At 41.3% G+C, this 16,049-nt stretch overlaps 1 protein-coding gene across 5 annotated transcripts in view; it reads right to left on the bottom strand.

Moving 5' to 3' along the window:
* The window catches only part of MORC2 (MORC family CW-type zinc finger 2), a 45,378-nt gene that overhangs the window by 21,717 nt on the left and 7,612 nt on the right, over positions 1-16,049 (bottom strand). For all 5 annotated transcript variants that reach the window (XM_036276726.1, XM_036276727.1, XM_036276729.1 and 2 more), the window contains exons 2-6: positions 15,120-15,173; positions 12,056-12,090; positions 5,969-6,037; positions 5,357-5,447; positions 1,178-1,286 (exon numbers count right to left, since the gene is read on the bottom strand). In XM_036276726.1, the coding sequence (XP_036132619.1) occupies positions 1,178-1,286; positions 5,357-5,447; positions 5,969-6,037; positions 12,056-12,090; positions 15,120-15,173 (358 nt within the window). The remainder of the gene's footprint in view (positions 1-1,177; positions 1,287-5,356; positions 5,448-5,968; positions 6,038-12,055; positions 12,091-15,119; positions 15,174-16,049) is intronic.

The raw sequence follows: 16,049 nt of genomic DNA, 5'->3' as shown, positions 1-16,049 counted from the left end.
GGTAGTGGGTATCTGACTTGTAGCTTCCAACATAGATAGTTAGAGCAACACATTTCCTCAAAAGGAAAATGCGCTCATAGAACATTCCACAAAATCACCATCATATAAAATCACCATCATATATATATATATATATTTTTTTTTAATCCTCACCCGAGGACATTTTTCCATTTTTTGTACAGATAGAGTGGGAGGGAGAGAGAGGAAGAGAGAGAGAGCGAAACATCGATGCGAAAGGGACACATCGAGTGGCTGCCACCCGCACGACCAACCAGGGCCGGGGACAAACTGCAACCGAGGTACATGCCCTTAGCGGGAACCGAACCCAGGTCTCTCTGGACCGCAGGCGGATGCTCTAACCGCTGAGCCAAACCGGCCAGGGCTAAAATCACTATCATATAAAAAGACAGTGCGACCCTGGCTGGTTTGGCTGAGCAGTTACTCTCAACCTTCCTAATGCCACAACCCTTTAATACAGTTCCTCATGTTGTGGTGACCCTCAACCATAAAATTATTTTCGTCGCTACTTCATAACTGTAATTTTGCTACTGTTATGTCATAGGCAACCCCTGTGAAAGGGTCATTCGACCCCCAAACGGGTCATGACCCACAGGTTGAGAACCGTTGAGTTAGAGTGTCAGCCTGAGGACTGGAGTCACAGGTTTGATTCCCAGTCAAGGACATGTACCTGGGTTGCAGATTCATCCTGGGCCATGTGGGAGGCAACCAACTGGTATGTCTCTCTCACATTGATGTCTCCCCCGCTTCTACTCTCTATAAAAATTAATGGAAAAGGCAGTGCTGTTCCTATTATTATTGCCAGCTGTGGTTTCTATCCATAGTCATGGAAGCCTCAAATACTCCCCTTGATAAAACAACTTTCCACAGTGACACCCTGCCAGACTGAATTCAAGTTGCAGATCTAGGAGAGCTGCATATCCAAATCTTGGTTCCTGCCACTTGATAGCCTAAAGCTTTGAGATTTTACTTCCTCTCACATTAAAATATCTGCCTCGACCCCTCAACCAATTCATCCAACCAGATAACACAATCAACAGGGGCATGGCTGCAATCTTACAACTTCAATGAGACCAGTACTGCAAGTGACATATGAAAACAGCCTGGGAAGACCCAGGAAACATAGGATGGAGACTTCAAACACAATGACAGAACCTACTTCATCAATGCCTTCCTCCTCATGAAAGGTACGAGACAGGAAGAGGCAGGTCATGGTGTCTTCCTTCTTGGTGAAGAGGATAAAATCCTTCCCAATGCGCATTGAACCTCTGAAAGGGAAGTAGAAATGGGTTATTCTCCCAGGGATTCAAAAACTCATTTGAAAAAGGAGCAAATCTACCCTAATGACTGAACTGCCTTTAGAGGGCTCTCCTAAAGGCCTCCCTAAGGTCTCAGGACCCTAAGCTGAGTTTACAGCCCTCATCCCCTCTCCTCCCACCTGACACTCCTCCCTCTACTCTTCCGTTATAACCTTCTCAACCACACTTACCCGCAACACAGGGCTCACTCACCACCCTCCTAGGGCACATTCACTGCTAATCATCAGCCCCAGTTTAGTCTCACCCCAGGCTGTTGCTACAATGCAACCCTGCTGCCCATGCTCCAGGTTTATCCCAGCCACACAAGGGTTTCTATAACCTCTGACTGTACCACTATCAGATTTCACTCTAGTAACTGATACCTTTAACACATCATCTTCCATGTTAACCACAACCAATTCCCATCCTGTCCTTCCTTCATTGACACAAACTCCCTTCCAATTCACTCATCAAATGACAGTACCAAGGGAACAGTTCATTACCTATTTTTACAAATCCTTAAAAACAAACAAAAAAGCAATAAGGCTCAGCCAAACATAGGGGCTAACGGTATAAAATATAATTCTTTTTTTTTTTACCCTCACCTGAGGACATTTTTCCATTTTTTGTACAGATAGAGTGGGAGGGAGGGAGAAGAAGAGAGAGAGAGAGAGAGAAAAACATCGACATGAAAGGGACACATCGAGTGGCTGCCACCCGCACGACCAACCAGGGCTGGGGACAAACTGCAACCGAGGTACATGCCCTTAGCGGAAACCGAACCTGGGTCTCTCCGGACCGCAGGCCGACGCTCTAACCGCTGAGCCAAACCGGCCAGGGCTAAAATATAATTCTTGATCACAGTTTTCGAGGGGCCTATAATTGGCTCAGGTCCTATAAGTATAGCTATCTTCTGTCTCAGAACTATTCTGCCACCTCAAACTCATTATGACACAGGCAGGTCCCTGCTTCTGAATGCAAGTGGTTCCTGGGAAATGTGCCTTGAGGCTGACTTCCACAAGGCAAAGTCTGAATGGAATCAACTGCTTGCTTCCTGTCTAGCCACATTAAACCATCTAAGGAATAGGGCAGAACAGGCCTTTCCATGCAATATGGAACAGTTGCCTGGCAGAAGCAGAAGCACCAGTGGAGAACTGCCCACTGAACAATAAAGTTGTTAGCTCCTTCTTCTGAGAAGCTTATAGGGCTTCATAGCTATTATCTCATTAGTCCTCATAATACCCTAGGGAGGTGATGGCAATAAGAAGGCTTATTACTCTCATATATGTACAAATACAAACCAGACTGATATGCCAAACACACAAATGAATGCCATGTCTCATTTTCCCAAATGCTCAGGAAAACTCCTAGGACGCTATCCAGAGACACCCTGGGGGCTGCCAAGTTCTGTTTCTCCTCTTTCAGTTCCCAAGGTTCTGGCAATACTCCTTCCCCTGACAAGTTCACAGTCCTCCTTCTCTCCTAAAGCTTCTGGGTGGCAAAATGAGACACATTATCATGCTTTCTGTCAAAACTTATTCTTTCCCTAATTTAGCAAAAACTCCCAATTTGTGCCTCTTTCTCCCCATTGTCTTTTAATCTGACCTTGGAGACTGAATAGCAACAACCCCAAAATGACACCTTTCTGTGGCTTCCCTGATTCTCAGCTCTATTTTCTCCACAAATCACTTCCTCCTAAAACTTTTTCAGCATCTGAATTACGTAGTTTCAAAATGAATTCACTCTGAACACTAGATGGCTCCATCTCAATGGGTCCTTTACAAACGTGTTGTACTAAAAATATGCTAATGACAACACCCTCAACTTCTGTGCTTTCCTTCCTGGTCTTCTAAGTGCTTTCAGAGTCCTATTTCATTTGTCCTAAAATTTGCTCTGTAAGGGGGAATGTCAGAGACTAGAATCTTTTTTTCTAGATTAGGAAATAGATATTCAGAGAGATAAAATAGTCTACCTGAAGCCAGAGAACTAATAAGACAGGATGAAGAAACTTGGCCTAAACGCGAGGGGAAGTCAGAGTTTATTACCATCACACTGACTCTAGGAAACATCAGTTATTGAGAATTTAGATCACCCACACCAGAATCACCTAGGAACCTATGAAAAACACAGATTCCGCCCTGGCCAGTTTTGCTCAGTAGTTAGAGCATCGGCCCACAGACCAGAGAGGCCCAGGTTCAGTTCCCACTAAGGGCATGTACCTTGGTTGCAATTTGTCCCCAACCCCATTGGGGTCATGTGGGTGGCAACCACTTGATGTGCCTCTCTCATGTTGATGTTTCTCTCTTTCTCTTCCTCCCTCATCCCTCCCTCAAGATAAATGCAAAAAATGTCCTCAGGTGATTAAAAAAAAAAAAAATTTGAAAAACAAACAAATAAACAAAAAAAACACCCCACAGATTCCTAGGCCCTACCCCAGACCCACTGATTCAGGTCAGATATAGAAAGATAAAAAAAAGAGAAATTTTAAAAGAAGCTAGAACCTGGCTAGGGCTTTCATAGCAATGACAGCATTTAATCTTTAATCTACTCATTAGTCCTCATAATACCCTAGGGAGGTGTTATAAATCCCAACTTATAAAGGAAGAAGCTCAGGCTCAAAGAAGTAATTAAGTGGCTGAGGTAAAATCTGAACATTAGTTTGTCTGACTTAAGACGGGCATACTTTGCAGTTAGAAAGACCTGGTTTGTATCTCTGCTCTACACTTAGGCATTTTTACACTCTTGGGCAAAACATTTCACCCCTATAAACCTCAATTTGCTCATCTGAAAATGAGAATAATAGTACCAACACCTCATAGGACCATAGTGAGGATTAAACAAGATCATTCAAGTTTTTGCAGTGCCTGGCACATGATAAGTGACTATTATTACCATTTGGTCCCAGCCCTGAGACAAATCGAAAAGTCCAGGTACCAGGTCCCTTAGGTTTTTGGAAGCTCTTTCTTTCTTCCCCACAAACCCAAAGCACATGAGGAACAATTAATGCTATTGACTGACCAAACCACTACACTCTCCCAAACAAAACAACACGTTTCCACAGCAAGACTGGAAATGTGACTCAGAATTCCATTTGTACAAACTCCAAATCCACTAAATCTTATTCCATCTAAAGGTATGTACAGCTGGAAGTGAGCATTTCAAAAATAGAAACCATTCTCTTGGGGCTTCATTCTAAACCAGAACAACACATTCCAAACACCAAACAAGTGGGAACCAAGGGCCAAGAAAGAAGTCCCAAGGGATTTGAAGACATTAGGTAGATCCCTCCTATAAGACCTAGCAGGGCATGTGAGTAGAAACCATGTCCTCCAAGAGGGAGAGTCTGGGTCTCTCCGACTCACCCTGGATTCCCAATGCCTAACACAAAGCATAACATGTGGCAGGTACTCAGAGAACACTGTTGCGCCATGAAGCAATCTCCTCACTATCTCAGATACATCCCAACCCCACAAAACTACCCCTCAATACCTCAACTAAAGGGTAAAATAAGAATTTTCAACAGGAAGAGAAGTACAGTACCAGAGCACAATGCCAAAAGAAACCTACAACTTTTCCCACCCCCAACTGGTTTTGGACATCCATTTATTTTTCCCCAGACAGAGTGGGGGGCAGGGGAGAAAAAGGGAGTCAGGGGGAGAGAGAGAGAGAAACATCAATGTGAGAGAGACACATCTATCGGTTGCCTCCTGCACAACCCTGACCAGGTGACCAGGGCTGGGGACCGAACTGCAACCACGGTACGTGTCCTTGACCGAAATTGAACCCTCAACTCTTTCCTCCACAGGCCAATCCTCTAAGTGTGAACCAAACCAGCCAGGGCTGGACATCCACATTTTTTTTTTTAATCTATAAAGTACACTGGACTGAATAACAGTAAGTCTCCAAACCACTCCTTTCTGACTTTCCTTCTGTTAAAGAGTTACAGTAATGGAGACAAGAGGAAAGTTTTCATGGGACAGAAGCAGTAGAGCATCGCTTGATTCTGTTTGAGTCCGGTGACAGGCTTCCAGGATACTTACGATTTTAACCCATTCCCATACTGCCCAATCTGGGTGGACTCAGGCGTTCGTTTGGCTGACTTCCCAAACTGAATCACACTGGCAGCATCACCTGAGGTGGCAGGCATAAGAGAAAGTGAAAAGTCTGCTGTATTTCTTTCCCAGGCTACTCAAAAATCAAAGTTCTGAGCCTGGCTAACCCCAAGCAGGGTTGTGTATCTATTGAAAGCCTCTGCCCAAGGAAATTCACAACCATGAAGCAAATGGATGCAACACCTGACTAGCCTGTCAGTTTGACCTTGTTTTGTTACCCAAACATGGTAATAAGGCTTGGGAAGGGTGGGGGGTCCTGTAGTCTCAGCTCCAGGATGTTGTGCAAGATGATAAATATAATGTCAAGAGACAGGTAATCTGACTGACTTCAGGTTGCCATTCAGATGCTATCTCCCATGCTAGGACAAGACCTGGCAGATCCATTAGTGGAATTAAGCTTGAGATGTTGCAATAGAGTCCTCTCTCTCCAGTGGAGCTTCAAGTCACAAAAGTGAGGCATCAAAAAAATAAGTTAACACATAAGTACTTTAAAAAAATGTTTACATCCTCCCAAAGAGAAGCAATCATCTCATCACTTACTTGGATCCATTCCTGCTCCATCATCCAAGAAGCAAAGCATAAATCCTCCTCGAAGATCCTCTCGCCTTTCTGTGAAAGAAGAGGCTGCCATTACTGAGTGGTTACTCTCCAGAGAGCAGCAACATGGATATGATCAGAATGGGGATCAATGTGAGGGTTAGTCCAAAAAGGTCTGGTCAAACCCAGCATCTCCTTGTAACAGACCTAGCTAGTTAAGTTAAACATCAGGTCCTTGGGGCTGGAAACTCCCAAAGCTTCTCCAATTCTTTTTAGTTCATAACAATGCTTGAGAAATTCTATAGGGAGGACAAGGAATATCTGGCCCAGCATCCAACCACACCCAGGACCACTAAATAGATATGTATTTTACACATACCTCAATTATCCTTCTGCCTGTCTCCACCTGAATTATTTCCATCTCTACCTTCTGCTGTGAACTTCAAGCCACTAAAGTACTCCCACTAGTACATGCTATACCTTATCAACACTGCTCAAATCCAACACTGCTCAAATCTAACACAGTATCTCCTTTGTGGGTTAAGTTCAGACAAAATGATCAAGCCAGATATGCTGTGGGTATAGTGGTGACAGTTGCTACCTAGAATATGTTTTACTAAGTCTCTATGTGACTATCCCCAAGTTAACTGCAGTTTCTGGGCTATCTGTATTTACCATCACATCTCATTTGCTGTGGGTCCTTGAAATGGCTTCCCTACCTCAGGAGTGAGATGGTGCAGGGTACAGTGAAAGTGACTGGTTCCCAGCTAGATAGGCTTGACTACAAAGAGGAACAGTCCTTTGAGGGTAAATTACAGAGCAGCCATGGTAGAGATTGTTGGCCAAAAGGAAGAGAATGCAATAGACTGTGACTGCCATTCCAAGGAGTGAAAGACACTCTCTCTTCTTTCATCAGCTGTATTTTCCAGTGGCAAGAGTTACTCAGACTAGTCTTGGTCATGTCACAGACACTAGAGAAGAGATTCCCAAATAGGGAAAGAGCCCATACTAGGGTTTCCAAGGTACCTTTTGACCCAATGATGAAGACTAGGTGGGCAAAGGAGGAATAGCACAGACCTTGGAATCAGGAGAGCATTTCTATTAAAAGGAAGGTATTGTAAAGTACTATACAAATAAGCCCAGCACTGCTTTAAAACCTAGTTCCTAACTGAAGACTTTTTTGTCTCCCCCAAGCTGCAGTTCACCAACTTTACACAACTAGCTAAGCTAAGGAATCTGTTTAAAATGCTCTGTGTCCTCCCTTCAGGCTAAAGATTCAAATGAGTCATGACCGCCTTCTGTTAAATGGATAGTTAATACAACTTAAAATGCTATTTCAGAAGTACTATCAACCACAGATTTTCGAGTATCACTCAGTGTTCAGGAAGTGTTCACTTTGCTGAAACATTAATAACAAGTGCTTCTTGAAAGTTCAAGAGCAAGGACCTTCTTGGGAGTACTATTGGTAGGTAAGAAAATTTCTCCTTATGGCAGTGCCTCATAACAGAGTTTAGAGAATCCAAATGAGATCTAGCAAGCAGGAGCACGTGCAAGTAACCGCAAAAAGGCTTCAAAGTTTATTCTAGAAGGAGCAAAGTGTCATATGAAGACTCAAACTGGGTCAGGCACAGATTATGGTAAAAACATTTTAAATCTAGCCAAGGGCCATTTGTTGTATACCTCAGCCATAAACTGTACATAAAGACTGGTTTGAGACCTAGAAATTGGTTCGAGCCAAATGCATCTGAAAGATCACTGGTGGCATTTCTTGACTGCTACGTAGAAAGTTACTTTTAGGTCCTTACATTTCTTATAACAGGACTTGTAGGCTGTTTTAACACACAATGATTACTTAATAGTGGGTCTGAGATCCCTTTCTTTTTTAATCCTCACCGGAGGACATTTTTCCATTTTTTTGTTCAGATAGAGTGGGAGGGATAAAGAGAGAGAAAGAGAGAGAGAGAGAGAGAGGGCATGAGAAAGATCGACGCGAAAGGGACACATCGAGTGGTTGCCACCCGTATGACCCATCCAGGGCCAGGGACAAACTGCAACCGAGGTACGCACCCTTAGCAGGAACGGAACCCAAGTCTCTCTGGACCGCAGGTCAATGCTCTAACCACTGAGCAAAACCAGCCAGGGCTGAGATCCCTTTCTTGCTCAAGGACTTCATTTCAAAGATTTTTCATTGGTTCATGAGGGTAAGAAACCCACCTGTGGAGGATCCTCCTGGGCACATAGTGACTGACAGCCTATAAGCAGCTAGTACTGTCCAGAACCATGGTGATGTGCAACACTATTTCAGGGCCAAGAGAGACTGGCCAACACAGCAGTAACTTCCTCAACTTTGTAAACAGGCAGTGTGGCATCTTTACCTAGCTACAAAAAGCCAATCACTGGTTTTTTGACAAATATTTACTGAGCACTTCCTTTGTGCCCCACTCTGTGACAAAGATAGTTATCAGTGAACAATGCAGATGTGATCACTGCCTTCATGGAACTTACAGTTCAATGGACTCTATTCTCTCTAGATGATCAGGTAAGCAGGAGGGTTTAAGCAGGAGACTAAGAAAAGTATGTATAGCTAGAGCAAAATGTAGTGTGCATAAGAATTACCTGAAGAACTTGTTAAAATAAAGTTTCTGGGCTCCATCCTAGAGAGTCTGATTGTGTGGGTCTGAGTGGTACCTGAGAATTTGTATTTCTAACATGCTCCCAGGTGATCCATCGGTGAGCCATTTTGTGAAGCACTGAGCTCTAACAAGAACTACAAGATTTCCTGGTCAAAAATATCTCCCCAGACATTCCACCAGTTAGAGATACATTCCTAAAACCTGATATTTACTTTAATCAGTCAACTAACTGAGTGATATCTGAAGCCTCCACGGAAAAGATTTTGATGAAAAGGGGAGAAGGGGATTCTGAACAAAAGAGAGTTGTATGTTCCCCCTCTTATCATAAAGAGAAGCCAAACTGCCTTTTTTGAGTTGTGCTTCAGATCTTGGTAGCAGCTTTGTAGGATTATCAGAGACAGTTTAGAAGGCTACACAGCTAAGCTTCCTCCAGCATGGTCAACACTAGCTTCTCCAAATTAACCTGATATCCCTCCACCAACTCCACTGGGGAGAAGACAGAAAAAAACAAAAAACAGAAGGGATGTGAAATGGAGCTACAAGTCCAAAGTCAGAGATGATAGGATACTGCTGTCCTTAGCAGAAGTTGTAATGAAATAACTTCCAAGTTCTTCAATGTACTTCGCAAACTGAACATTATTTATTTCAGTTATACTTGCTCTAATTTTCCATTTATTAATCATTGACTTGATATCACAGAATGGATCTTTCTGTATTTTAAGATCCTTATTCTGATTCCTTTCTCACCCTTTTTAGGTTTAAATACAATCTTCTAAAATGTGACTTTGTGGTGAATTCAAACTACATCTGATGTTTGAGGACATTTTCAAGTTCAGTATCAATCTAGTTTCAAAATGAGAGATAGGAAAACACTGTCCCCCAAGTACTAACAAAAACTTTATACTATAGGTACACCTTGGAGATACTGCAGGTTCAGTACCAGACCACCACAATAAAGCAAATAATAATCTTCTTGCTGGTGGAGGATCTTGACTTCAACTTGTTTCAAGGGGGAGGGGGCAACATCTGTGAGGCACAATAAAGTGGGGCGCAATAAAGCAAGATTCGCCTGTATTTGCTATTATTAATTATTTTATTTGTAAAATGAAGTTGTTTTTATTCCTCCTGTTGAAGGTTAGTTAATATGGCACTGAAGGAGAAAAGTGTGAAGTTAAGGACACCTCAGCCAAGACTCCCAGTCTTAAGAGTAAATCGTGTCTTTTTCCAAAAAGGTATAGTGCTTACTTAGAGCTTCTATCACACCATTTAATTCTTAACTGCCTTATTGTTCTCTAATCATCTGTAGAGTGCTAATGTCCAATTAGTGACTAAATTCTCTAATGAGAATTTAGCAAAGCCCCCATCTCATTCACTTTGGACTCCTAAAGCAAAACAAGAGTAGTACTGAGCACAGAAAAAATGCACTGTGCCTTTTTGTTGTTGTTAATCCTCACCTGAGGATACTTTTCCATTGATTTTTATTTTTTATTTTATTTTTATTTTTTTATCCTCACCCGAGGACATTTTTCCATTTTTTTGTTCAGGTAGAGTGGGAGGGAGAGAGAGGAACAGAGAGAGAGAGAGAAACATCGATGTGAAAGGAACACATCGAGTGGCTGCCACCCGCACGACCAACCAGGGCCGGGGACAAACTGCAACCGAGGCACATGCCCTTAGCGGGAACCGAACCCGGGTCTCTCAGGACCGCAGGTCGACGCTCTAACCGCTGAGCCAAACCGGCCAGGGCTCCATTGATTTTTACACAGAGTGGAGAGGAGGAAGGGAGAAAGAAACATCATGTGAGAGAGAGACATTGACTGGTTGCCTGGGCCAAGGTTTGAATCTGCAACCCAGTTATGTGCCCTTGACTGGGAATCAAACCCGTGACCCTTCAGTCCAAGAGCCAATGCTCTAATCGCTGATCCAAACTGGCCAGGGCCACAGGGCCATTTTTCATTTTAGTTGAAATCCAAGTGCTCTCTGTTGCATTCTGAGTGTCGAGGACAAAATTTCCTTGCCGAAATTCACCCACCAAATGTGGGAGAAGTGAGCAGAAATTATCTTGTTTTAAAAGCTTCTTCCAAATAGGCTTGGCTATGTTGATTTGTCCCTCTGATATCACTTGGAGTAGAGGCTCATTCTCTGCTTTGCCATTGTACAATGATTAAAATAGCCACCATTTCTTTCAGAGGCAGCTGTAATTCATCCTCACTAAAACACACTAAAATATAAGATACACACTGGCACCTCCATGTGGACTGAGGGTTTAGTAACCATCTTCTAACAGTCTTCTGTTATACTCCTTTTTCCTGTTAGTTTCTTCTAAAAATAAAAGGAGCCTTATTTTCACCACTTTGGCAGCGCCTTTTAAACAGAAGGCTTTTGGAATTTAAGCAGTATGGCTGACTTTTAGCTGTTCTGAATATTTTCTTTGCTGCAAAGTATGTCATGCATGAGAAATTCGTATCTGGGGAGATTCTTCATAATTATATGACACTGGAGGTTTAAGAATTACTTCTTAGTTGTGTGCTTGTTCCCATTTATCAAAGGGGTCTATGAAGAGGGGTCTTTTGATAACTGTATATTCCCACAAAAAAGCACTCAAGTCTTCTCAGAAGCTAAGTCAATGTTATTCAAAATATTACCTCAAACCTTTCAGAAGACTTCAGAAAAGTTTGTCAGAAAAACAGATCATGCTATCCAAATTTGATTTAAATACTGTCTTCCTCTATTCTGCTTCCAGACTTTTAGCATTCAAATGACCCTAAAGAAATGCTAATACAAACCCTGAACAGACAGAAAGCAAACTTTTTTTTTTAAAGGGGGGTGGGGGCAATGCTAATGACTAAGAATTTTTTCCCCTCTAGGAAAAAAAGAGGCTCTTACTGCCAAACACAGTCAATTAAATAAACAAAACAGTACATGCTTCAGTATCTTTAAATTCCAAGCAAAGTAGCTCTCATTCCTACCTGACACCTTTGCTTGAGAACATCTCCTCTGGAAACCTCAGTGCCAGCCCGATTACCTAGCTGTTTTACGCAACTGACATAAAAGTTGGAACTGGTCCACACCACCGTTGAAGGAGAAACTGGCCTTCAACAAAGCTCTCGTTGGCTGCAGGTACTACAAACCTGGTCACCTGCCAACTCCAACCAGTAAAATCACAGGTAGTTGGCATTACACTCCCAACTACCCTATTCCATCATCTCATAAATCCTGGTGGCTATTTTAACAGATCTATAGATCTGGTTACCCTGTGTTAGTTACTATACACCAATATTCTTGGTTTCTATTTTATGCCTAACCAGGCTGCTCTGTTTCTACCTAAGACCTACAGTAATTGTGCCATATGCTCAGGCTCCAGAAACCAGTTATTTCCCACTCATTTCTTCTTAGGTGTAGCAATAAAAGCATTAAGGAACTGAACATTAGAAGAAAAGACCGATGTCTGTCTTACCTGCATAAATATCTATTCTGGTGGCATCAGCATCTCTGCAAAATTAAAAGAAAAAAATCAAGATCCAAGTGAGAATCTGAAATACCAACTATCAAAATGCATAGTATTATGAAATGGATACTATCTTGAGTCTATTTTCGGGAATTCATAGTCATTCTACATACTTTAAAGCTATAGTTTTTACACTTGGTAACAGTATTTTCCTTATATGTCTGTGAAACACTTCTTAGGCTCCAAATTATTTAAAATAGTGACATGACAAATAGGGCCTGGATATATATTTTTAAATATAAATTTCATAGTGAAAACATCTAGACAATAAGTAAAAACATTCCCCTTTAGATTCTAAGAACTGACTTAAATCTGTGTTTCTCTCATAGATTAAAATCATAAAAAATGTTCCAATATGCCCTGGCCGGTATGGCTCGATGTATCCCTCTCACATCAATGTTTCTCTCTCCCTTTCTCCCCCGCCCCCCCATCTGAAAATAAATAGAAAAGCATCCCAGGTGAGGATTAAAAAACAAAACAAAAAAAAAACGTTCCAATAACTTGTCCATTTTTCCTTCTCACCAAGATATTGAGAAAAAAGGAAAACAATAACCTGCCACAAAGCCTATTAAAAAATCAAGTCTCGCCCTCGGCCAGTTTAGCAGCGGTTAGAACGTCAGCCGGTGGACCAGAGAGTCCCAGGTTCAGTTACCACTAAGGGCACATACTTTGGTTGCAGTTTGACCCCGGCCCCGGTTGGGGTCGTGTGGGTGGCAACCACTCGATGTGTCTCTCTCACATTGATGTTTCTCTCTCTCTCTCTCTTCCACCCTCTCTCCCTCCCACTCTATCTGAAGATAAAATGCAAAAATGTCCTTGGGTGAGGATTAAAAAAAAAAAAAAAAAAATCAAGTCTTGTGGTATACACACTAGTCAGCAGACTGATTCACAAACCCATAATCTTCTTATCCTCCCTAATCTTAAAAAGAAGTTGAGGTACCCCATTATACTCTAGCCATCAGTCAAAACCCAAGTTCGATCATCAATGAAGGCTTCCATAAAGGTCTGACAGTAATCTAGCCCAATTTGGCAACTGCAAGTGAGAAAAATAAGGCACAGTTTCATTGGTTTTAAATACAAAAAATTAACTCAAATCCACATAGCTCTACGTGTACCTATTCCCAAAGACATAAAAAAATTTTCAAATATGAGAAACTGGCAAAATGTTTACATAAGCAAGAACACATACTCCCAGGAATCTCCAGTTAACCCTTTGATATATAAAAATGCAGTCTGCCACAACACACTATGGTCTCACTAAGCTAACAAGTAGTAAATTCATAGTTCCATTAAGCTACATTTTTAAACAGAACATAAAAATTATAAGTCAACCAGGATTGAAAACAAAATGGGAGTTTTTTGGTTAAATGACTTGTTAACTAGCACACTTCTATGAATAGCCCAATGAAAAATAACAATAAAAGCAATAATAGCATAGGTTTATAGTATGGACATAGGCAGATATAGAAAATTATCACAGCAAGGCCCGGTTGGTGTGGCTCAGTGGTTGAGCATCAACCCATGCACCAAGAGGTCGCTGGTTCAATTCTCAGTTAGGGCACATGCCCAGGCTGTGGGCCAAATCCCCAGTGGGGGGCATGTAGGAGGCAACCAACTGATGTTCTCTTTCATCGATGTTTCTCTCTCTCTCCCTCTTTCTTCCTCTCTCTCTAAAATCAATAAAAGAAAAAAAATTTTTAAAACATCAGCAAGCTGCCCTGGCCGGTTTGGCTCAGCAGTTAGAGCGTCAGCCTGCGGTCCTGAGAGACCCGGGTTTGGTTCCCGCTAAGGGCATGTACCTCAGTTGCAGTTTGTCCCTGGCCCTGGTTGGTTGTGAGGGTGGCAGCCACTCGATGTGTTCCTTTCACATCGATGTTTCTCTCTCTCTCTCTCTGTTCCTCTCTCTCCCTCCCACTGTACCTGAACAAAAAATGGAAAAATGTCCTCGGGTGAGGATAAAAAAAAAAATAATAATAAAACTCATCAAAAAAATAAAATAAAATAAAACATCAGCAAGCTCATTAACTGGGGACCTGTTTTAAAGTACTTCTGTCAACTCTTACCCTCTTCTTCCTTTGTCAGTCATCAATACCTAGTCAGTAAACAATGTCTGAATTTTATATTGCATTCAGAAACAACACTGACTTCATAATATAAAGAGAATGTTGATTTGTATTTTTATTTTCTTTGAACCAACTTAAACTTTTTAGTCTTGCACAATAACATGTATAGGCTTCCATCACTAAGAACTCAGTATAACACAGTGATAAAGAATGATTTCTTCCTAACACAGCTGCTAACAACTGAAGATGCTTTGATCAACTGGAGCCATCTAACAATATACACTTTGAGAAGACACAGAACTCTGGTATAATTTTAAAGACATTAGATGATGTACTCTCTTGGTAGCACAAATTAAATCAAAGCTTATCTGTCTCATTAATTTGATTCCTAAATTTCCATCTTAATTCCATGTTTCACTACAATTATCTTGCTCTAATACACAAGGGAAAGTAGCTTTGGAGGTTATAAATTCATTATTTTTATGCTGTAACACAGAGTAATGAATGAAATAAACTGGAAGTATCAATTAATGTGCTATTAAAAATAACTCTTTTGGGTAACAGGCCTCTTAGTAGTCAGTTGTAGTTGTAATAGAATTGTCTTCCACCCTGGCCAGTTTGGCTCAGCGGTTAGAGTGTCAACCTGTGGACCAAACGGTCGTAGGTTCGATTCCCAGTCAATGGCACATACCTGGATTGCAGGTTCAATCCCCAGCCCCAGTTGGGATTGTGTGGGAAGCAACCAATCAATGTGTCTCTTTCACATAAATGTCTCTCTCTCTCTCCCCATCCCTCCCTTCCACTCTATCTAAAACTCAATGGAAAAATATCCTCTGGTGAGGATTAACAACAACAAAAACAGAATTGCCTTCCTCCCATGTCTTCAGATAGCAAAGGTCACAACAACCCAAAAAGTTTTCAAGCACACCATATGCCCAAAGACTACTTACCTTGCATTATCAACCAGTTCAGCAAGAGCACCAAACAAGAATTCATGAGTAGTTCTGAAATGATAAATTCATTCAGCAAAAGAATTATGGAATTGAACTATGTCTCCTAATAAAAAGTTAAGGTTATAAAATATTAAGTTTGTAGGGAAAAAATCTAAAATCACCATTTGCATTGTCAGTTTACACTACTGAAATTTAAACTTCATCATTATCTGACTAACCCCCCATCTATCAAGTCCTGATACATACACAAAAATGTTTATTCTTACCATGTTGAGAAACCCACTCAAGCGTTAAAATATTCCTATGTATACTACTGCTAAAAGCAGTGTTTTTAACTACTTATATTCTGCCTAAAAAAATGCCTGTAATTTATTTTTCATTGCCTTAACTAGCTGTTTCTGCATATCTGTAAACACGCTCAATGGACACCTTATTAACATTTTGCTTTACCAATACCTGTGTATGATCTACTTGTGAAAGGGAAAAATCCATTAGCTGTTTTGCGATTTAAAAGCAAAAATATTCCATTTGAAAGTGAGGGAGAAAGGGAAAAAAATCTTCTTCTTGATTTTCTCTTATTCTGGTTGAAAACAGAATTCCCTACACATTAAGGGAACACAAGAACCTCTTGAACAATTCCTCCTAGGACAACAGCATGGTGTGGTCTTGTTCAAGTTAAAGTTAACCCCTTCAAGGAGAGAAACTAATGGTCATTTCCTTAAAGGCTGCTCAAGTTTGGGTAAGTACATGATTCCCATGTTATTCAGAACTCAGTAAAGATGTCTATGCATAAAACAATTATTCCTCCATTTACACTCTCTTTAACTTTCCATAATGGTCCTCATTAGATATAAAAGTAGGATGTGTCCACCCAGAACTACCTAGAAATCTTGACTTTTTTTTGTTTGTTTTTTGTGTTCTGTTTTT

Source organism: Molossus molossus, unplaced genomic scaffold (assembly GCF_014108415.1).
Source record: "Molossus molossus isolate mMolMol1 unplaced genomic scaffold, mMolMol1.p scaffold_m16_p_22, whole genome shotgun sequence".
Lineage (NCBI taxonomy): Eukaryota > Metazoa > Chordata > Mammalia > Chiroptera > Molossidae > Molossus > Molossus molossus.
This window is presented reverse-complemented; position numbering and strand designations above follow the sequence as displayed.